Below are 23,711 nucleotides of genomic sequence, written 5' to 3' on the forward strand. Positions count from 1 at the left end.
GTCCAATAGTTCCCTTTGAGAGGCAAGCAAGGAGTCAATGTGTCTAGAAACAGAATTATAACTCGACCAGGTCTCTTTCTTAATGTAAGATTTCACATATTTAAGAGTATTGCATAAGTGAATGAGAGGATTACCAGAAATCGGGATAGAAAAAGCATCTAAGAATACTCCAATACCTGCAACAATTCCAAATGGCCTAAACATACAGAGAAAACAAAAAAGATTACAAGCAGCTCAATGATCATTTCCAAGCCGAAAATCAACCAATCACAGCTCAAAATCAAATACATAAACAAATAAGTGTGATATCAATAACAGCCAGACATCTGCAGAGAACAAAACCACACAAACCAAGATGTTTGCCTCTTAAATGAATCAGAAAGATGCAGAAATTGAAGTAAAATTTATCATTTGATGCGCCCTTTCCACTTTTTCAATGGGAAGATAGTTACTTTGGTGTTTGGAATGTAACTTGTAGCTCCTGTATGTCTTAATCTGGAAATAGCTACTCTTTGGCCCTCATTTTCCTTCTCATCTGTGAATGGCTTCACTTCAAATGTACCTCTAGAAAATCCTCTAGCAACCTGACACAAATGAGAGGGAACAGAGCAGTGAACTTAAAACTGTGGAAAGAAGAGAACCTGTAAACTAGTTTACATGTTTGTAGACTGGAAAAATTATTAGGTACATCCGGACTCTAATAAAATGTTGACATGTGGAGTGAACGCGTTGGATTTATTTTATACTTTATATAATTAATATGTCCGCGGAACTTTAAGCCAAGCGCAGCCAAAGCACAGGTAAAGTGCAGGTAAAGCACAAGTAAAGCGCAGTCAAAATGCAGGTAAAAAAGTGCAACAAAAGAACAGTCAAAGCGCAACTAAAGTGGAGAAAAAGCGTAGGCAAAGCGCACAAAAAAACACAACCAAAGTACACTCCACGTGTCAAATTTTAAGTGGATGTCCGGACGTATCTCTAAGTCCGGTCTCCGCACCTAATAATTTTCCCGCAGACTGATTGCCTGAAAGATAATAAGTAGCAACCAATTTACTGAGAGAGAGAGAGAGAGAGAGAGAGAGAGAGAGAACCTTCAGTAAAATCCACACTTTTAACGCACTACTCAGGACGGCCAGTTTGGTGCGTTTTCCAGATGTTAGGTAATTGCACATGAATCGATCCACCCTCAGCACAAATTGTGGCCAGGATTTTACATTCTCAGGATCTGGTTTATGATCCATGGCGGCCTAAAAGAATCATAATTGTTTAATAAAATAGCATAGAAGTTTAAAAACACCAACATATATATATATATATATATATATGAATGGTTGATATTTAAAGACAAATAAATCTACTTTTTTGAATTTTAATGTACTATTTAAATCACTTTATATCAAAATCTTTCAAAAATGTGGACGAATGGTATAAGAGGAGTGAGAATAAGCCTTTCTATCCTTCTAAGAAGGTAGTAGTCTAACTGACCACACACTCCAAGGCTAAAATTAAATTTTGATCATCTTAGCTCTGGACCAATCAAGTGCACAATCAATCAAATGAGAAATAAATACTAGGTTTACTAGGAGAATTCAAAAGGAAAAAAAAATCATGTGAACCTAACTATATGAACAATTTCCATCATGGGCGGATCCCCACACAAGTAAGGGTGGGCAAATGCGCACCCTAAAAAAAAAATCTAATGTATTAAAAGGGTACTTTTGAAATTTTGCTCACCCTCAAAAATAAGTTTTGCCATAAATTTATCAATGCTATGCGTGTCTGCCCATCCCGTCTTCCGATTTCCGAACAGCTCTCGCAAGTCGCGTCTCTCAAACTGCAGGCGCATTCGACATAGCAGCCTTTGTCTTGGCTATTCATCGTCATACTTCGCAACAGCCTTCATCTTCGCCCTTGTCATCTTCTTCGCAGACTTGCAGCCTTCGTCTTCTGCGCGTTTTGCTATGTTCGATTTCCTATTGAAGTTAATCTGGCCAATCTCGCCTCTCTAATCAGACAGTTCTTTTTTTAAAATAATTTGTTTTTAATGCTCAGAGAAGTGAGAATCAATATCATCTTAGCTCTGGACCAATCAAGTGCACAATCAATCAAATGAGAAATAAATACTAGGTTTACTAGGAGAATTCAAAAGGAAAAAAAAATCATGTGAACCTAACTATATGAACAATTTCCATCATGGGCGGATCCCCACACAAGTAAGGGTGGGCAAATGCGCACCCTAAAAAAAAAAATCTAATGTATTAAAAGGGTACTTTTGAAATTTTGCTCACCCTCAAAAATAAGTTTTGCCATAAATTTATCAATGCTATGCGTGTCTGCCCATCCCGTCTTCCGATTTCCGAACAGCTCTCGCAAGTCGCGTCTCTCAAACTGCAGGCGCATTCGACATAGCAGCCTTTGTCTTGGCTATTCATCGTCATACTTCGCAACAGCCTTCATCTTCGCCCTTGTCATCTTCTTCGCAGACTTGCAGCCTTCGTCTTCTGCGCGTTTTGCTATGTTCGATTTCCTATTGAAGTTAGTCTGGCCAATCTCGCCTCTCTAATCAGACAGTTCTTTTTTTTAAAAGATTTGTTTTTAATGCTCAGAGAAGTGAGAATCAATGAATAGCAAAGTTCTGTACCAAACTACCAATACCAATGATCTGTTTTTTTTTTTTAATGATATGTTTTTGCACCACGCAGCCTTCCGTATTGAATAGCAAAGTTCTGTAGGCTTTAGCATTGATTTTCTGCAAATTTGTGTAGAAATGATTTTTTTCTGAATGACAAAGTTATGTAGGCTATAACAATGTTTTTTTTTTCTAAATAGCAAATTTCTGTTGAAATGCTTTTTTCCTTAATAGAAAAATTTTGTAGCAATGATTTTTTTTTAATAGCAATGTTCTGTACCAATAAACTTAGCAAACATATCTGAATCTGAGGAAGGCCGAGGGGGGAAAATAAGTATAACCAATCTAAGACAACTGAGGAATGACAATTGTTAGGAAATGATGAACAAAAACAAAGAGAAATAGTTTAAAAATTCAAAAATATTCTTACAACTAAAATTTGTTCATAAAATGCTTGATCGGGCAGGTCGAACCCCGTAAGAGGGCGTTGAACCCCCGACATATATGCAAAGCGTACAATGATCAAGGATATGAACAAAAAGGAGTCGAGCCAACTTCAAGGCAAAAAAAATCTCTACACTTTTTGCCCCCCTAAAAATTAAGGTTGGGTACGCCCCTTATTTCCACCATAAATAATACTAAGTTACAAATATTGTCCTCTTTGTAAGTTGGTGATTTAAAAAACAAGGCATCTAGTATGCCAGTTTGATAGGCATGATATTAATAATTATCAATAAAAATATTATTAAAAAATAAATAATACTCAAGTGTGATATAATTAAATATTTTGAATCCATTCTATAAAAGAATAGGATATGGATGATGATATAACTTCCAGAATTATGATTGGATAGCTAAAATAAAGTTTAGTCAAGGAGCCAGGAAAGTAAACTTTATTATAATTAAGGTTAGCCATGTTGTATAAATGCAGTGTTGCAATGATAAAAAATTTATTTATAGCTGAATCAAGTAGCTAAAAAGAAAATGTTAAGATGGATATGTGATAAAACAAAACATTATAAATTAAATAAATAATCATGTTAGAGAAATGGTTGAAGTAATGTCTATTAAAAGTAAGATGGTTGAAAATAGATTTAAATAATTTAGACATAAATAATAAATGATAGAAAATGCACCCATTAAATAGGTAGAAAACATTATGTTGAAGGTTCAAAGAGGAAAAAGTATAGACCTAAAATAATGAATTGAAATTGTCCAAAATGTTTTGCTAAAAATAGATTTTAACATCTCAAAAATACTTGAATTGTGCTAGGTGACGACCTAACGACACAAATGGGCCAAAACCTATAAAAGCATTATATGGTATTTTAAGGATAATGAATAGTAAGAATGAGCAAGAAAATAGAAATTTAAATAAAAATTTACTTTCAGTAATTGACTAGCCTGGTGGAATTAAATGACTATACACTTGACCACTAGTTTTCATTTTCCAGCAATATTTATACTTGTTTTTTATTCAATCTTTCATGCAATTAATGAACAAAGCATATCTCGATTTAAAATTTACTATAATAAGCTAGTTATTTCTTTGAATATTAATGCTCCTTCTAGCATATGACAGCCTATGATCAAAAGTTGTTTTATAAGTTCAAGCAACTTATATGAGAGTATGAGACAACAAATGAAAGCAAAAAAAGCTCGCTCAGCTATAAAAAAATAAAAGTTCACTCTTTTAAATTGAAATTTCAAATAAAGCTCTACACAAACCAGTTGAATAACAACGGGCATGTAAATGCATCTTATAGCTAATTCAACTACAAGAGAAATAAGTGAAGTCTTAACTTTAAAATCCAAAATGGGAATGACAGAGGCCTCTAATCAGATGTCTTTTTGCAAGAGTAAACATTTTTTATAAACAATGCAAGGAAATAATCCAAGGGAAAACAACTCGAGTACTTCACTCACAAGTAATCGGCAAATTTCATGTTCAATCTTTGAAAATGATGTTTCTATGGCTTCAACACGTCCAGTTGCGTGACAACAAGAGCATGGCTCACTAATCATGAATGTAACACTGGGACGAACCTGGAAAGAGAATTATCAGCTAAAGAATGTTGGCATTCATCAACAAGTAAATGAGTTTATGCCCAAAACATCAATTTTCATTGAACGAAATGGATGTAAACAAAAACGACTGCATAAAATTTTCCTCTTTTATTACTTTCTACTCCTATCTGTTTATATGATAAAAAATACACTAGCAGAATTAAACACAGATGAATCATGAAGGGAAGCTGATAAGTGCCATGGGAAATATCAAGTTTCTCATAGTATTTTCTACAATAATGGCCAGAAAGCTAGACCAGGAGTAAATAAAGCTACCCCGAACTTCGAATAATATATATTTTCATTTGGGATAAATACTATTCACATACATGGATATTTTGACAGTGCATCATATATGCAATTGTCAGCATATGATATAAAATATAGGAGAGATGTATGAAAATGTCTCATATGTATATCCATACGGACACAAATAGATGCATATCTGTTTATAGGATTCTGTTAACGTACGAGTCTATAGTTATTTTTCATGAAAGACCATATTTGTATCTTTTTTTTTTCCTTCTTTATCCTAGAATTCGTATTGAAGTGTACTTGGTCCCGTGTAATATTCATACTTCATAAGCCTGGGAAGGAATTACGTAGCTAGGAGCGTGATCAAAACTAAAAACAAAAGAATGATTTGGTACTCTGACGATTAATTACCCTCTTTCTGGTTATTTCCATCAATCCATGTTTGGATAGCTCAGATACTTTGACCATTGAATGATCTCTTTCGACTGCCTTCTTCATCTCTTCAAATATTAACCTCTTATTTGCTGAAAAGTGAAAATTAGTTTTAACCCAAAAAAAAGAAGGGTTTGAAAAAACAGTATTTGTAGAGGAACATGCGAATTGTATAAGCACTGTTGATGCACATAAAACCAGTTAATGGATAACAAAAACTAACAAAACATTCATAATAGATGGTGATCGTGTCTTAAAACATGCATTTGAAATGAACAAAATTGAAAAACCTTCATAGCAAGATATAAATAGCTAGGATATCTACGTTTTTACAAAAATGAGACTCATGAAATGTGCTCAGCGGTGAAAATTTCAAAATCAACCATTTTTTATTTGTTTGCTCAGTTTTGCACCATTTATTACAACCCATGAACGATCAAAATTGTTCAAAAAGGGAGCAAGAAGTCAGGATAGGGTGCAGGGTCAAATTTTGAAATCTAGAGACTTGCCCATGGAAGCTAATTGGGACGACATATAGACTATTTAAGTATATATATTAATAATATTAACAAGTAAAATAGTCAACATACCAATATACATCATTATCAAAATCAAGGTTTAAAATTGCATAATTGGGTATTGATGTATTTTTCATTTTTGAGGCGAGACATAAGGCTCAAAGAGTTTTGAGGCGGAAGCCTCAAAATTAAAAAATTGTGTAAAATGAAAATAAAGGTTAAAAGCTATGATGCACAGACATGGATACGGCGACATTGACACGACACAACACGGACACATAATACGTTAATTATTGAAAATACAGGATATAAACACAAGATCAACACAATATTATAATTTTTATATCTTAATATGACTTTTCTCATTTTCCCTTTTCATTAAGATTCAATTATTCATAACCTATATCTGTAGCATCATTCTGTAGCATCACATTTCAGCATATAGTGTTTATCAAATAATTCAAATAACAAGTAATTATCTTAAATGAATCAGTACTAAACAACATGCTTAATATAAAATAATTACTACCACAATTACCATAAGTATATAAAAATGCTCTTATTTTGCTACAATATAGGTTGGGTATCTCACCTCGTTCTCTAGAGTAATCAGGTAAATTTGTTCACCTGAAATACCCCATCCTCTTTTCCTTTTATATACAACCTAAAGAATAGATTTTATCATTTATAAATGCATTTTAATAAAAAGAAAGCTCTGACCATAAAATCTTAAAGAAGTTCTTCGGCGCCCTCTCCCTAGTGGTAACTTCGTTCATCTCTTGGATCTTCTATCTCCGCCAAAAGTCCACTACCTCTTGAGTGATACGGCCCCAAGGTGAACTCCTCATTGCTAAACGTTGGGTTTTGTTGTTGTACTTTGCATATTAAATTCGCCTAGAACTTTGAAAGAATCGTTTTGGTTAATCTTGTTTGCGAACTCTTTCGCCTAAGCAAAGTTAACGTTTCGACATCTTAACCCAATCTTGCATGATCCCATAAAATTATAAAAGCAAACTTTAACAATTCTCTTTTTAATTTTGAACGTAACTCCTAGTAGTTTCACATCACTAAGCCTCCTTCCTCTACTTCCCTTCATTCCTTATTTTCTTACCCGATTTCAGCAATTTCTCCCACAGCAAGCCCGCTTCAACACGCAGCAGCTCGGGGCCTGCTCTCTGTGTGAACTTCAGAGAGCTACGAGCAGGTGGGGAAGAAAGAATGGTAAGGGCTAATGCTTAATAGTGCTTAACTTATATATAATATAATATACTAATACAAGTTCCACTACTGATTTCCCAGTTCATTCTCAACTCTTAATTACAACACTCCCTCATCAGTCCCTTGCATGCTTTTAATTAGTGGAAATGCTACATCAATGCATTTAAATAGTTTTTTAAATGACTGGTTTAGCTATAGTACTTTAAATTAAATTTTAAATAAATATTAATTGAATATTTATATATCAAAATGTTAAAAATTTAAAATAGAATTTAATGAAATTATATTTGATGTTTTCTGGAGCTATGGTAAAATGGGAAAAATTTTTTAGCCAAAAGTTATGCTCACCTTTTGAACATTTTGGGCATTATATTGTGGGTGTAGAAATTGAGATGTTGAGCATTAATGTCAAGATATCATCAACTTCAATATTAAGATGGTTGTTTTAACAACATTAGAGAAATCACATCGCACGTTGTTGTGAAACCCTAGTTGTAAACAACTAAAGAGAAATGAAAATGAGAATGTTCTAAGAATGAGATATTAAGTACGGATAATTGATTTGATGCTATCGAGAGAAAATAAGAAATTAAATTTTATTTTTTTAATAAATAAAAATCTAAAGTACAAGAATTTATATTTTTAAAAAAATCATAAAATATTTAAGACAAGCGTGCCGGACACATGTGTCGAATACGCATGTCCAATTTAGTTTTAATTATTTTCTAATCAGATATGTCTTCGACATGTCTGACAAGTATTGGAGTAGTGTTGGACCCAGTTTGAGCAAGCAAGCTCGCACCACAGGAATTCTTTGCAATAGCAAAATAATCTACAATTTTAAGTTTGCGAAAGTGTTCACAACCATATCTATTAATAGTAGGAGATTGAATCTGGCGTCATCCTCAACTATATAGCATCCAATTATAAATCCTTCTCTCGCATTCTGATTAAGTGCTCACGATAGCATTAAATCTACTTTTCATAAATCATTTTTTAATAAATTTACAAGCGTAAGAGTTAATCTAGCCTTTTCGTAAGTGCCAAAAACTTTTGATAAGATGGTGCATATTTTATGCTCCATATTTTTAACACAAACAAAATATCATCCAGCATTTTCCTACATTCTACTTCAAAGTAAGTTTTATATTTAGCCTTTAAATGGTATCCTGCTCGGCTAATATTAAAACCTAAAGCTTCAAGCAGCTGATTACACTATTACAACATCCACTAGGATTATGCTATCTTCAAACAAAAGGCCAATGATTTTATTCTTCACCATCATCAGCCTTATCTTAAACAAGCAAGGGCTTGCTTCATAAACCCTTATGCCATAAATTTAAGATCATTATTCAATGCTTAGTTGAAATTAGTTAATTCCTTAAAAAAAATCTTCTCTTCATGCCCCATTCACGTTAATCTAGCTACCCAACATTACTGACACTCAAAAGAACCTAAATTCATTTCTATTACCCAAACTAAATAGACATTATGCCTACTCTCTTTCTTTAAAAAAGGCACTTGACAACCTATCCTCCAAATTTAACCCAAAATCACCCCTACTATTCTCGTATCCACTGCAAGTAAATTAAATATTTGTCCTTCTTTTGGCTCGAATATGTGACAACTATTGTACAGGCAATTTTTTAGCTAAGTTCATCATCTTATAACTACATCCTTCTTGACGACCAGACTTCAAAGTCACCCCGTAGTTCCCTTGTTATGGAAAAAATGTTGGTTTATATCCTTACATTAGCATTGCATAACGATGACAAGCTTAGAAAATTTTGATAATAAAAAAATGAAAACACATGTTCTCTTAATTTTGATCAACTATCATCTACGTCTCAGTATTATGATAACTGCCAAAACAAATCACTTCTCTTCATCACAGTCCAAAAACTTGGTCTGTCATCCAATTACCCAATCCCTTTGCCACCATAACTTACTCAGCATCACCTTCCAAAGGCATTTGCATCCTTAAATGCATACTTTTAAAACCTTAAGATGATGAAACAAGGAGAAATCATCATAACTGAACTAAAATGGCTAAGAAATCAATTTAAATAAACAAAGCCAAAGAGATTATTCTTGGAAGTTGTAGAGCTATAACGAGAATCTAAAAAGATTTGAAAGAACCCGATGAGAAGAAAATCAACAATGAGATATTTTTTGATCAAGTACAAGGAAAATAAAAAAAAAAACATAGTAAAAAAGATTCCACTAAGGAGGCGCTCTCTTTAGTTGAGAGAAACATAGCTGTTTCATTTTTCCTCTCTTCACTGGTTTGGAAAGATAATTGCAGCCTCAAATGGTGCATTGCATCTGATGCATCTCAGAGTATGTGATTGCACATGGGGTCGCAAATAAACGAGGATTTAATATATTTTAATAATATATGATGTCAAGCCACTACCAACATTGCAAGGGGGGGTTCACTATCACAATATGACCCAAAGGCTCAAATTAAGGAGACAGAAATAAATGGTCAGACGGTTATTTTAAAATTTGTTCACTAAATTTCTAAAAATAAACTATTTTCAATATACTTAAAGAGCCACTAAAACTCCAAATTTATTTTAAAAAGAAAAATAATATACCTATTTCAAATAAATAACTCCCTCTCGAAGCATCGCGTAAATTTTCTTCTCTTAAATACATTTAATTTATTTTTGGATGATACATGTGTACATTTATTCAATAATAGGGATGAGCTATAACACAATCTAGTATGTAGATCATGCTTCTAAATTACAGTAATACAATGACATTTTGAACAATATGCATACTTGCTACAAAATATAAAATAAAACAAATTTATTCAATAATAATTATATTTAAAATGTATTTTAAAAATGGCCATAAATAATATTTTATGCATATAAAACACACAAATCATGCCTTGTTCGGTTTTGTAACTAATACAACCATCATAGGTGACATCATCCAAACAGTACCAACTTTGGTACTTCCATTTCCAATTCCTTTTTCAAAACTTTTTCAAATTCACGCGTGTAGGTATATTAAATCCCCAACCAGTACATTAAGGGAGTGTACTCCATCATTCAATCATACACATATAACATTTTTATAACTAAGTTTATTTACATTCTCCATATCATTTCATACCAATGTATAGTAAACATTATATGACATCATAAGTGACCTAATTATGATATAAAATTCATATAATCCAATTCAACATGACCAATAATCTTTAATAGAGATAACAAATAAAAAATTAATAGTAAGTGATTAAATATTAATAGCACTTGAAACACCAAATTAGAAGAAGCAAATATCATTACTATAAATTAAATAAAATATGAATACTCACCTCACTTTTAAAAGTTCTATCTCACCTATGTCACACATTAAACTCCACTTCTTTTTGTCTTAATACCGATATCAACATGCAATCTCATTAATATTTAAGCATATAATTTTAAGTCTAATTTATAATAATTAACATTTATAATTTTAATTTATCCACTCTCACACAAAATAATTATCATAACATCATCAATTAATTTTCATATCTTCTTTAAAATCTACCTAAATAATAATTAACCTTGCTCTAATATATATTTTTTTAAAATTATAAGTTATAACCAATATAAAGTATTTTCTAAACTCAAATCTCTTAAATTATGAATATAAATTAATCTTAAGATAATACTTTAATAATATTTTAAATTTTAGATTTTATTATCAGTAATTGCATATAACTATTCTAAAAAATTGATAACTATATTCTAGGATTATATATATATATATATATATATATAATTTTATAAATAAAAAAAAATTCTTACATTGCCTTCACACGTGAGAATGCTTGTGCCATAGCCACTCAACCAATCATGTGTCTTCCCCTCCCATTGAGCTTGTGTCTTACCCTCTCGTTGCCACAGGCCACAATACGCTCACATTGTCTACCTCACACACAACTTCATCACTAGCCTTCCGCACTAGTTCGTCGACAACCCTCTCCCTAGTGATTCTCTCACATGTCTCGACGAAAGTTCCCACTCTCTCGATCTCATTCTACATTAAACACTATATATCTCACGATTTAAAGGTACATCAACCATTTGTCTTCCTCCTGCAAATCATTCCTTTTCTTGATTCTAAACAATGGAGTCAATCTCTCTTTCGGCTTCCATAACACCAAGCGATGGAACCAAAACAATCGATTCAAGATATTACATTCATTGAAATTGAATTCTACCCAATCATATGGCATTGTTGATAAAAATATCGAAGAGAAAAAGGGCTACAAAGAGGACATAAGATGCAATGCAAATAGAAAGGATCCTGCTAGACAGTCCTCTTTATAATCAAGAAAAACCTAACATTTTAATTATTTCTCTAGCACTGTTGATTCAGAAAGTGATGTTTGTAGTATCACATGAAGGAGAAAGTCTAAAGTACCTCTCCTTCCTAGAAAACCTTACTAATGCCTACTTTCCTTCAAATGATTATGCAATTTAGAAGCTGCCTTGTCGAGCGGTCATAGCACATCACTGCCTATGAGGTTTAATTTAGTTACCTATCCGGATATCACGCCAAGTCACTGCCTACTAAATCGATTTGTATGTGGTGGATGATGATGACTTCAATTCCTTAAAGAAAGAGTAGAACTGCAAAGAAATATTTCAAATGCCATCCTCTTTAGCCATAAACAAGCTCCGCCTCTTGTTGACACCTTCATTCAAAAGGCCAAAGACCTCTTTCCTGAATATAAGTCAAATCTCTTGTTTTCAGGGCCTCACCAGAAGCCATGCAAAAGATATCCTCAGAAGAATAGCTTTGTTATGAACTTATAATTTCACATTTTGGCATCCTGCTCATAAAGGTTTAAACGTTCAATATGGATATTGGAAAGCACACTCAATAAGTGTTTTCTGAATTAATCTAGTTGATTAATAATATTTTAAGAATAAAATATTAGGACAGATAGTTTGGTGAGGTTGCCTTTACATTAAAGTCAAACTCCATATTTCACTTTATCAGCAAGTTCTAAATTTTATGTTTGCGGCTGGTGTACATGAACTCATTTAAAGAACAACTAATATAACTCTCTAATATGACACATCAATCAAAATTTATATTCAGGCTTTATGTACTAGTTCAATATCCTACACTCTTTCAAATATTTGGTGACCTCCAAAAAAGTATTAACTACAAAATTTTATAATTATATAAAAGCATCCAAAAAATTAGAAAAAAAAAAAAAACTTTCAGGAAGTCATATATAGGCCTTTGGATTAGAAATGAGTAGAGAACTCTGAAATCAAATGAAGATAGGTAATGCATAAATAATTCTAAGTAAAAGAACTTATAAAGCTTGTGGATAAATAGTAGAGTAAAAGAAGATAGGTATAGAAAATGTAGGATTAAGCTAGCTAATGAGTATAATTTGTTCAAAAAGTTATATAAACTGATCATCTCCATGTCAGTCCTAGTGTATTGCTAAGGATGAAAATGGGTAGGCAGAAGATGACATTAGTATGAGTTACTCAACAGATATCAGTTTAATTCTTGTCTAAGAGTAAAACATGCAAAAAAATAATAACAAAATTTTGGAAACAAGCAATGATTTTGAGACCACCTTCTTTACAGTGCTGATCCGATAATGAAAAGGTTCAAATAATTTTTAGATGCCAAAAGATACTTCTGTCACACAACGCATAGACATATGCAACTCACACATGAACACATGCAAGAAGCTTTCACAGTTAAATTAATATTGGTACAGTCCTACTGATTTGTATATGATTATGTACTGTGCCCTTGTAATCCTTGGGATAATAAAAATATTTGCATGGTTAAAGGAAGATCCAAGGAGATCTAAATTAAGAATTAAACTATGCTTCATAAAATATCATACAAGCAAGGGCAGTTCATGCTTTTGGTTTATTGGAAGATTAAAAATTCATAGCATCCAAAGTACATAAAAATTGACATGATCTGCAATATACTTACATTCATCAGCCATATCAATAAAATCCACTACAATGATGCCACCAATATCCCTTAGACGCAGCTCCCGAGCAATCTGAAACAAGGATAAATTTTAGTAGCATGTCTAAGAACTGTATCATATATCTTGAAAGGGTATAGCTAAATATTGAGTGGCTTCCTTCACCTTAGATAATTCTGAAATGGGTCAACATTGTAATGCAAATCAACTTTAATTTACGTTGACAAAATTTATGTCTAGAACGGATGTTAAGGTTTTGGGGTAAAGTGACATTTTGAAATAAGAATAACAACTCACCGTTTAATGCCTAAGAATTTCATCACTTGACTTAGCTTAACTAAGCGTCAACCAAGCATACCCTTAAGGATGACTTTGAATAACAATATTTTCATAAATGGATCAAAATAAGAATGCGAGGGAAAAAGTATATATGACAAACATAGCACATATTGTGACAGATTACACTAGCTAATTCAAGACTAAACTTCACCCATCAAATACATCAGCTCCCTTTGGCTAATCTTTCTCACCCAACTCAGCTCCAAACCCCATTATCAGCCTTGATGATTGTTAGTTTTTTACTAAGATCTCTCTCTCTCACTTCTCTCTCTCACCAATTCTCCAATCTTTCCATTGGCCAAGATAATAAACAGCAAGACAATGTAATATTTAAGTGCTCTAATACAAGGATCCAAATGTGCCAAATTTATGGCTGACAATTTCACTTTGTTGACAAGGATGCCCACATATGGACCACATGCAAGTTAACCACTATAAAATGAAACTTCAAAAACTTCTCTTACTGCAGAAAAATAGATCCCTTCCCTCAGTCTCTTCCCCTCATTCCAAAATTTTGTAAGAGAGATCCAATCACCTCCTTTGCACAAGACATCCTGTCCTATACCCACCTTCTTAACTATTAACTGTCTTAAATCAACTAATGCATAGTCCCTCCATATCTGGGCCATAGATCTGTTCTGATATGGTATATAATACCGCAATCAAGTACCATATTTAAAAATACAAACCAGATGGATATGGCAATATATGATCAAGATGAGGCATACTCCCCCCCAAAACAACCAATCACCAAAAATGTCAATGGGCAAGACCACATCGTCCAACTTTTGAACTGAATTATGAAACCTTTGGGACCGAAAAGGAAATATTGTTTAAAGTGAGTTTGGAACTTGCCTTAAGGCTCAAGCAAGACAAGGCAAGTTTATAGTGCCTCCAGCACCTACCAAACGGGCTTTATTACCTAGGCATTCAATGGAGTACATCTTGCCATGCAATTAGATGCCCTTCTTCAACAACTACAATTGGGAACCGAGACAAAAATTGGCATGAGATGAACCGAGACATAATGATTTCTTAAAATACTCCTAATGCTAAACACAAGCTAGTTTTTATGATGACAACTTGGCATGAGATGAAGTGAAAAGAATAAAAAAAGGTGGAGAGAAAATATGAGCACTTTGGAACAAGTTGATAAGATGTGCCCGCAAGAGACTAAGTTTTTGAATAGTGAATCTTGAAGATGGAAATGATAGATCTATAGAAATATAGGAAAAGATGGCAAGAAATAAATTTAATGATATATAGAGATGAACATGATTGTGCTAAGGAAATAGATGAATGGATGGTAGGCATCAAACTCAATGGTAGAAAATAGAATATGGATGATGATGATGGAATAGATGGCAATGAAAATTAGATCTATCCTAAAGCTGCTAAACCCAACATACTCAAGTAGCTTAATTGCGCTTATTTAGAATAGTTTAATAGTAAGATTTTTCAAACTTGGAATGCAATGGAACTTGAAAATGAATTATTTTTCAAATATAATTTCATGTGGCAGTTATTATTTTATATTCGTCAAAAATATTCCTAAAAAATAAATTTTATTTATAAATGATTTTAATCATTTCTTTTTAGCACCCCATTTTAGTGGAGCGGAATCTAGCGCCTTAGGCATTGAGCAACCACAACATCTTTAGTGGCCTAGCACTTTTGTAAACACTAAGATAGGTTATTATTGTAATTTTAGAGAACTCTCTCCCAATTCTACAATAACATTTTTTGTTTGACCAGAGCATCTTATGATGATTTAACAACTATAATGAGCCAAAATTTAACACAAGTTTTAATAACCTCTTGATGATTTATCAACTATAATGAGCCAAGGTTTAGCTTTAGCACAAGACCTAAATACCACTTGATGATTTACTAGCTATAACGAGTAAAAATTTAATAAAAGTTCTAATAACCTATTGTGATGGACCTCCCTTCCCTATATGGAAGATAATTTCTTCTCTAACTATATTTTGACAAATATTTAAACTTCTCTCCTCTCTTTGTCAAAAGCAGTGTCAAAAGGATCAAAGTAGGAAAGTTAACAAACTGTCAGCATAGGAGTGTGACCAATGTACAGTATATACTATCCCATTTCTCCTTTATCACTACCTCTTCTGCCACACAAATTATCTTCCTCTCACTTCATTCCGCCCACCACTAATCTCTATTTTCCATTAAAAATATATATATATATCTTTGTTATCAACCATTTTCCAAAACTCAAGAGAAGTGCTTTGGAGAGTCATAGAAAAGAAAGTGGTTAATAATGCTTATTCAAGTCATTAAAGATATATATGTAGGAATTGCTACTTGTGTTCAAATACAAGACGGTTTGACCAAGTATTTTCTTATTTCAGTTGGATAACATCAAGGATCGGCTTTAAGCCCATATCTTTTAGCTTTTGTCATTGATGTTCTTACTACACATTTACAAGAGGATGTTCCCTGGTGTATGCGTTTTGCTAATGATATTCTTCTTGTTGATAAGACTAAAGAGGTGTCGAAAGAAAACTTCAATTATGAAGGTCAACATTAGAGTCTAAAGGTTTACATGGAGTGTAATTTCAATAGTAATAGTTCTAGTGGGTGGATTGTGACATTGGGCAATCAAGTCATTAATAACAATACACATTTTAGATATCTTGGATCTATTGTTCAAAGTGATGGTGAAATAGATAAGGATATTATTAGTAGAATTCAAGTTTGATTGTTGAAGTGGAGGAATATATAGGGCATGTTGTGTGATAGAAAAGTACCCCTCAAAATTAAAGGAAAAATTTATAAGATGGAGGTGAGATCTGCAATGATTTATGGCGCAAAATGTTGGCAATTAAAAGAGAAGCAAAAAGTTACATGTTACAGAGATGAGAATGCTGAGGTGGATTAGCAGCTTCACTTTTAGAGATAGAATGTGAAACAAGTATGTATGTGAAAGGGTTGGAGTAGCTCCAATGGCAAATAAGAGTAGAGAGTTACCCTAGATGGTTTTGACACATAAAACATAGGCCTTCCAATAACCCAGATAGGAGAGTAGATGTATTGGATTTGACCTATATTAAGAAATGTAGAGGTAGACTTAAAAAGGCTTGGCTCGAAAATATTAGAAATAACCTTGTTTATTAAATTTAAATGAGAAATTGACTCTTAATAGAACACAATAGAGAAAAAAGATTCATGTAGCCGACCACACATAGAAGGATAAAAGATTGATGTTGTTGTCATTATTGTTGTTGGTCAACCATGTTCCTAACTTCTAAAACATTGAGCAAAAAATTAATATTAAATCCAAAGAGATTGATCTCATTAAATAAAGATTTTAATAGCTTAATTTTGATGTACAAATTTCTTTGAAGATCTACATTGCTTTGGTGCAATATATCCCACTTTGTAATCCGCTTTAGTTTCAGTGGAACAGACTTTTTTTTTTTTTTGGAACAGACTTGAGAGAGAATAAATTATATATAAACAGGGCATCCAACACCACCTTACTAATTGACCAAAGTTGAATAGTATAAAGCAGTCATCCTACCAATTCAAGTGGCAATAAAGAATTATCTTTCTACACCCATTAGAGCCCATTTAGCTCATATTACGCAGTAATAAAATATGATTATACAAATAGATTCTAGTTAGCAGGATCCAGGAGCGACCCCATGCCCATGCTCAACGAACACCCCACCCTTATATAGCCACAATAATCTATGAACCAAACTAGCAACAAAAAATGATGGTCTTGGTTTTGTAATTATTGAATAAAAACAGTCTGCTAAAGAGTATAAAAATTGCTGCATAAAATTTTAAGAAGAATCTGAATAAATTACAAAGATACAATAAAAAAATGTCGCATCAAATTGAGGGACTCCTGGAAGTTATACTTAGCACAATTTCAATATTCTAATTTGTTTTTAATAAAAAGTCTTGCAACCACTTCCAAACCACAGAAAATCAAGTCACGGACTACTACAGAAAGAAACGCATCATGCCATGCAGATCATAAAAATTTCAAAGTAATGCAAAAAAAAGCAAAATAAATGCATGCTGATCAAGGGTGCTAAGGTTCAAACTAACACACTTGTCTTGCGGCGGTACGATTGACCTCCAGAACTGCTTTTTCTTGAGATGACTCTTGTCCAAACATGCCATGACCTCCATTGACATCAATTGAAACAAGCGCCTCAGTCTGTTCAATCACCAAAGAACCTCCATTTGAAAGTGGAACCCTACATGGAAAGAAATTAATATGCACATATAAGAGATTAATCAACTGAGATTTGAGACGGTTCGTACATTAATCAAAGATTATTGACAAGAAAACAGGAGAGTGCGGCATGGAATCCTTACTTTGTCCAAAACTTTTATCACTCTAAACGTAAAATATTCCATTACGAAATTATAAGGAAGATTTTTCCTTCTACACATGTTAAAAAGTCCTTTACCATATTATAAGGAAGTTTGACTTTTCACGTTAATTGCACAAAACTGTGAAAATATAAATCTTAATGTTGCATATCTGGTTATTTATGCTGTTACTTTCTGCAACATTAGTTGTCCGGTAAAATCATGAATTTTATAGCACAAAAAAAGAATGCTTTGTAGTCAGTTTCATGTTAGTTTAGTTCTCCTATTCAAAGACCAAAATTGTCATCATTTTTTTATGAGAGGGAGTTAATGGCCATTGTCTTGGCTATTTAGAAGTGGCGCCCTTATCTTTTGGGTAGACATTTCATCATCCGAACGGATCAGAGGAGCTTGAAGTCCCTGTTGGAGCAACGGATGGTGACCGAGGAGCATCAGAGATGGTTGTCTACACTATTAGGCTATGATTTTGAGATCCAGTACAAGCCGGGGTTGGAGAAAAAAGCGGCCGAAGCCTTATCCCGGTGTGTTGGGGAGCTCCAAGAGTTGGCTGTGTCTATACCTTTGATGGTCGACTGGAGGGCCATCAAGGAAGAAAACATGTTGAATGCAGAGTTGCAAAAGATCAAGGAGGATCTAACGAAAGACAAGGGTAGCCAACCTGGTTACTATATGGAGGAGGAGAGGCTGTTGTATCAAGGAAGGTTTGTGATGCCACAAACCTCCATACACATTCCCCACTTGTTATAGGAGTTTCACGGCAGTGCGGTTGGAAGTCACTCGGGAGAGCAGAAAACCTATAGTAGGCTAGCATCTAAATTTTATTGTAAGGGGATGCATAAAGATGTTGAGGAGATGGTGGCAATGTGTGAAGTGTGCCAGAGAAACAAATACATGGTCATGGCTCCAAGAGGATTACTACAATCCTTGGCACTTCCAAATCGAGTCTGGAAGTGTCCATGGATTTTATTGATGGTCTATCACGATCAGAAGGATTCACTGTCATCATGGTGGTGGTTGACAAACTTAGTAAGTATGCACATTTCATCCTCTTACAACATCCCTACACCGCGGTGTCAGTAGCAGCATCATTTATCAGGGAGGTGGTTAGACTGCATGGGATCCCTGAATCCATTGTGACTGATTGTGACAAAGTTTTCCTCAGCCAGTTTTGGAGAAAGTTGTTCAGGTTGCAGGGCACAACTCTTAAAAGGAGTACCGCCTACCATCCTCAAACTGACAAGCAAAAGGAGGTGGTAAACCGAAGTTTGGAGACCTATTTGAGGTGTTTTGCTTTTGAAACACTGCGTATGTGGGCGAAGTGGTTACCGTGGGCCAAGAATTGGTACAATACATCGTACCATTCTGCTCCTCAGATGACTCCTTTCAAAGTGATGTATGGAAGGGATCCCCCACACCTAGTGCACTATAGGAGGGGAAGCACACCAGTTTCTTCAGTTGAGCAGCACTTGGAGGAAAGGGACAAGGTGCTGGAAGAGTTGAAGAAACATCTGCTGAGGGCACAACAAATCATGAAAAAGCAGGCGGACTCACATAGGAGGGACATGCAGTTTGAAGTGGGAGAGAAGGTGTTCCTTAAACTACGCCATTACAGGCAGAGGACAGTAGCGAAAAGGAGTAACGAGAAATTGGCACCGCGATACTTCAGCCCCTATGAGGTTTTGGATAGGATTGGGGCAGTGGCGTGCCGACTGAAGTTACCATCATCTGCCACCATAGACCCAGTTTTTCATGTGTCTCAGTTGAGGAGAGCTCTAGGGGAGCATGCAGTTAGTGCAGAATTACCTTCTAAACTGACTGAGGATTTGGAAGTAGTCTTTGAACCACTGGAACTTACAAGAGTAAGGTCAGATAAAGAGGGCAACAAAGAAGTACTGATTAGATGGAGAGGCCTCCCCGAATTTGATGCTACGTGGGAGCCATTTGAAAGAATGAAAGAACAATTCCCTTCATTTCACCTTGAGGACAAGGTGAGCCTTTAGGAGGGGAGTACTGTTAGGCGGGCCCCTCATCCGGTCCTTACTCCAGGCAGGACCCACATGGGGTTTAATTCAAGTGTTGGAGGGAAAATTTGAATGGAAAGGGAGGGGGGGGGATTTGAATAGAAGGGTTGTTTAGGAATTTTGTAAGGGGATGAGAGTTAAAGAGGGGGAAAAGGGGGATTTAGGTTTTCATCTTGAATTTGGGCTGTTTTTTGGGGATCTTCTTGGAGGCTTGGGCTCTAGTCTTCTTGGCTAGAGATTTTTGGAGAGTTCTCTTCCTCTTGAATTGAAGAATCTTGTATGGTTATTATTTTCTTTCATCTACTAGTGGAATACAAGTGGTTGGCGTGATTTTCTTTAGATTCCTACTCAATTTCTCGCAGTTTTTCACTGTTTGGGATTGTTAAGCCGCTGTAAACAGCAATTTGTTGTTGTTTTCTCTCCAATTTGGGATAGGGTTGCTTGCGAACTCAAGTATTTCCTATCAGTTTTCTAATTCAAAATGATGACTTTTAACTTTAGTGTTTTTAGAGTCTCAAGTAATTTGCTCCAAAACTGGTCTTAGATTCAAAGGGCCATAACCACATGACAAACCATGCCAACATCTTTCAAACTACAAAAACTTGTCTTACTAATAAAAAAAAAATAAAAATGGTTGATGATTCCCTAACAACTATTGCAGGTCAAGAAAAGACTTCAATTTCTCCCATACTTACCCTCAATGGCGTATTACACGTTTCTCATCTTGCTATAAATATTTTATGGATCAATAAATTGATAAAGAAAACAATTATAATGTAATATTTTCTTATAATCATTATACATCTATGGGGAAGATGATTTGAGAAACTGAAGAGAAAGCTGGGCAATATCTTCTTAAAGACATAAACTACTTGTCATGCTCCATCATTTCCAATCACTATATTGAAATCATTTAGACATATTAATATAAGCTAGGGCATCCCTCCTTCAAATCTCTATATGTTAGTTCATTATTATATCTGGAGACCCACCAAAATCAATAATATTTCTAGAGCAATTGAATTTGGCACTTTTATTTATGATTGTACTCAGATGACATGAGTATAACTCATAAAACAAAATTTTGATATCAATATTATCCTCCTCACTTTCACTGTCATAATAAAAAATTAATTCAATATCAATATAAAATTATTTCGAACAAATAATGATGTAGAACGGAAACACGCTTTGCTAGGGACAAATCTCCTCTCCATATTTTTTTTTTTGTTTGACAGCAAGTTCAGATTTCACCAAAAATCTGAGAAGAAAATTCTCAGATTTTCTCTTGAGAAAATAGGGGTAGGGGAAGGAAGAGTTTGGTTGAAGACTTAAGGGAGGATTTAAGGCTGATTGGGAAGACGGCAACCCAGGGGGGGGGGCGCAGTTAAGTTTGGTTCTACTATCAGAATTATTATCAAATAATAATAATCAACCCATCGCTACTACTTTGTGTCCCAACGCCTGATGCAATCCTTTCACAATTTTTCCTCTTCATAGTGGTGTCTTCCTGACAAATATTAACTTTAATTCCATTCCAATATCAGAAATCCTGTTTCAGGCACTTGAAAATAAGAATTAGAAACATGTCATGAGAAAAAAAGAAGAATGTCCAAAAAATCACACTCGGAAAGTTGTTGAACTATATAAAAAGAAAGAAATTTATAGATTGCAAGTGAACTTTTCCTATAAACTATTAGACAAATTGAAGTACGAATTATTAGCCAAATAATGTACTCAATCATATGGAATTGATTGCCAAAGAACATTTGCTCCTAATACAAAAATGAATATAATTTGCATGCTAATTTCTCTAGTGGCTAATCTTGGGTGGTTTATACAACAATATGATGTAAAAAATGTCTTCTTACATAGAGATGTTGAATAAGTCTATATGGATCATAGGCTTAAATAGCTCATTCGCAAAAAAAAAATGTGCAAATTAAAAAATGCTTTAAATAGATTTAAAAATCTCCGCGAGCCTAATTGGGCAGATTTACAAAATCCATGATTGAAGATGGATATAAACAAATCCAAAATGATCATTACCTCTTCATAAAATAGTTCTTAATTGTAAGATCTCAATTCTTATAGCATATATTGATGATATAATTCTTAAAGTGATGAAATTAAAGAAAAAGCGTCTCTGGGAAAAAAAAAACTAACTAAAAAATTTGAGATCAAGGAGTTGGATAAACTCAAATACTTCTTAAGTGTAAAAGTAACTTAATCAAAATAAGAAATATTCCTCTTTCGACAAAATATATCATGAACCTACTAAAATTTAAAAAATGACTCATTGAAAATCTTGTGAAACCCCAAATAAACCAAAACAAAAGTCGTATTCAGGATTGTACTGCTCTTTTTGAACTGCTAAGCCAGTGTGATCTCGGGAACCAAGTAGTCCTGCATATACATGCAATTTTCAGGCACCCTAATCACTGTTTTCATTAGAAAAAATATTCATAATATTTCAGCATTTATTTAATGATTTTTTAAAGAAAATTTATAAGCTTTTATTGTTCTTGTAATTCCCCATTGCTCTCATTTTCCCAGTTTAAATGCTGACTGCCATAAGATGAGCTACCGGTTCAGAAACTGTAATATGTTTTTTCACTTTTATGATACAGAAAGTGGGGCGGTTTCTCCAACCCTGTGATTCCAAAAGAAAAATAGTCTGAAAATATGCTAGAAATTGAGTGAAGAGCAATAAAAAAGTAAACATATTCATTCAAGGTACTAGATAACGTTTCAGGGTTATTCGGTGGATGATGAAAATGCAGAAGGACAAGCAATTACATTCTTCACTTTGTGAAACATTACAAAATTCATTTAAACTGCTTCAGGAATTAGATATCAAAAATCAAAAACTCTACAATGTTGGTTCCTACCTCTTACTTAGGATGTTGTTGATCTCTTCTTCAATGTTGTATTCATCAAATATGGGAGTTCTTTTATCATATAACTGAACACGTTGACATAAATCAGGTGCAATCTCATGAAGGTAACTAGTAACCTGGAAGATAAACAAAGACTTGTCAAAATTCATGAAATTTTCAATGGTATATGATCTCAGATGAATGTAAAAGAAATACTTTTTGCCAACTAGAGAGCAAAAATCTCTCGTTTAACATTTAAACTCATTAATGGTTTAATCCAGAAATTAAAGCAACAATACAAGAGTAATGCATTACTATGTTTCAGCATTTTCCTAAATATGGCATAGTTTATGGGGTACCTCATGATAAGTTCGAGGAGAATCTACAACCATGCTCTCAACCTGGAAAATATAAAGTTATAAATCCCAAAAGCCAGAGCAATCACAAAAATATTTCAAAGAAAGAATTCAGCGAAATAGTACAACAACCTCAAAGTGGGCTCATCTAGCAGAAATCTAGATATTAAAGAGGCTGATCACCTTTTCATTGAAGTAATCCTGCACAACGGACAGAGTTTGACCCATTGCTTTGTGCAACATCACCGGAGTTGCACCTTCTACCCCCTCTACCGCAGCAAGTGCTGCAGATTTTGCATGCTCAATTATGCATTTCCAGGTAGTAAGCAAACTATCCAGATCTTTATGCAACTCCTCCAGGGAATGACCAGCAGCAACAGTTCGTACGGTCAAACCAAAACCCAAAGGTTGCAGAGTTTTTGCAATAGCCCTCAAGCGTGCTCGCTCAATGCCAGTGATCTTCTTTGACACCCCAATTCTATCACAACGACTTGTCAAAACCTGCCAATGATTGTAATTGAAAAACCAGCTAAAATTTCACAGCTAAGGCAAACTACATTGTTCACCTTAGAAGCAGAAGAAGAAAGGAAAAAAGGAATAAAATTTTACTACAAAGGACAAAGTCTACCGACCTGAA

General features: G+C 34.0%; 1 protein-coding gene across 4 annotated transcripts in view; it reads right to left on the minus strand.

Moving 5' to 3' along the window:
• LOC110094521 (ribonuclease E/G-like protein, chloroplastic) overlaps nucleotides 1-23,711 on the minus strand; it is a 39,419-nt gene that overhangs the window by 805 nt on the left and 14,903 nt on the right. For 3 of the 4 annotated variants that reach the window (XM_020819764.2, XM_020819765.2, XM_020819767.2), the window contains 9 exons: nucleotides 23,258-23,575; nucleotides 23,078-23,119; nucleotides 22,731-22,855; nucleotides 17,532-17,679; nucleotides 13,105-13,177; nucleotides 5,360-5,472; nucleotides 4,553-4,672; nucleotides 1,089-1,244; nucleotides 177-584 (listed from right to left, as the gene is read on the minus strand). In XM_020819764.2, the coding sequence (XP_020675423.1) occupies nucleotides 408-584; nucleotides 1,089-1,244; nucleotides 4,553-4,672; nucleotides 5,360-5,472; nucleotides 13,105-13,177; nucleotides 17,532-17,679; nucleotides 22,731-22,855; nucleotides 23,078-23,119; nucleotides 23,258-23,575 (1,272 nt within the window). In that variant the 3' untranslated portion in view covers nucleotides 177-407. Of the gene's footprint in view, nucleotides 1-176; nucleotides 585-1,088; nucleotides 1,245-4,552; nucleotides 4,673-5,359; nucleotides 5,473-13,104; nucleotides 13,178-17,527; nucleotides 17,680-22,730; nucleotides 22,856-23,077; nucleotides 23,120-23,257; nucleotides 23,576-23,711 lie in introns of those variants that run through there. The other variant, XM_028698369.1, reaches the window with a different exon arrangement.

This window comes from Dendrobium catenatum, unplaced genomic scaffold (assembly GCF_001605985.2).
Source record: "Dendrobium catenatum unplaced genomic scaffold, ASM160598v2 fragScaff_scaffold_1076, whole genome shotgun sequence".
NCBI lineage: Eukaryota > Viridiplantae > Streptophyta > Magnoliopsida > Asparagales > Orchidaceae > Dendrobium > Dendrobium catenatum.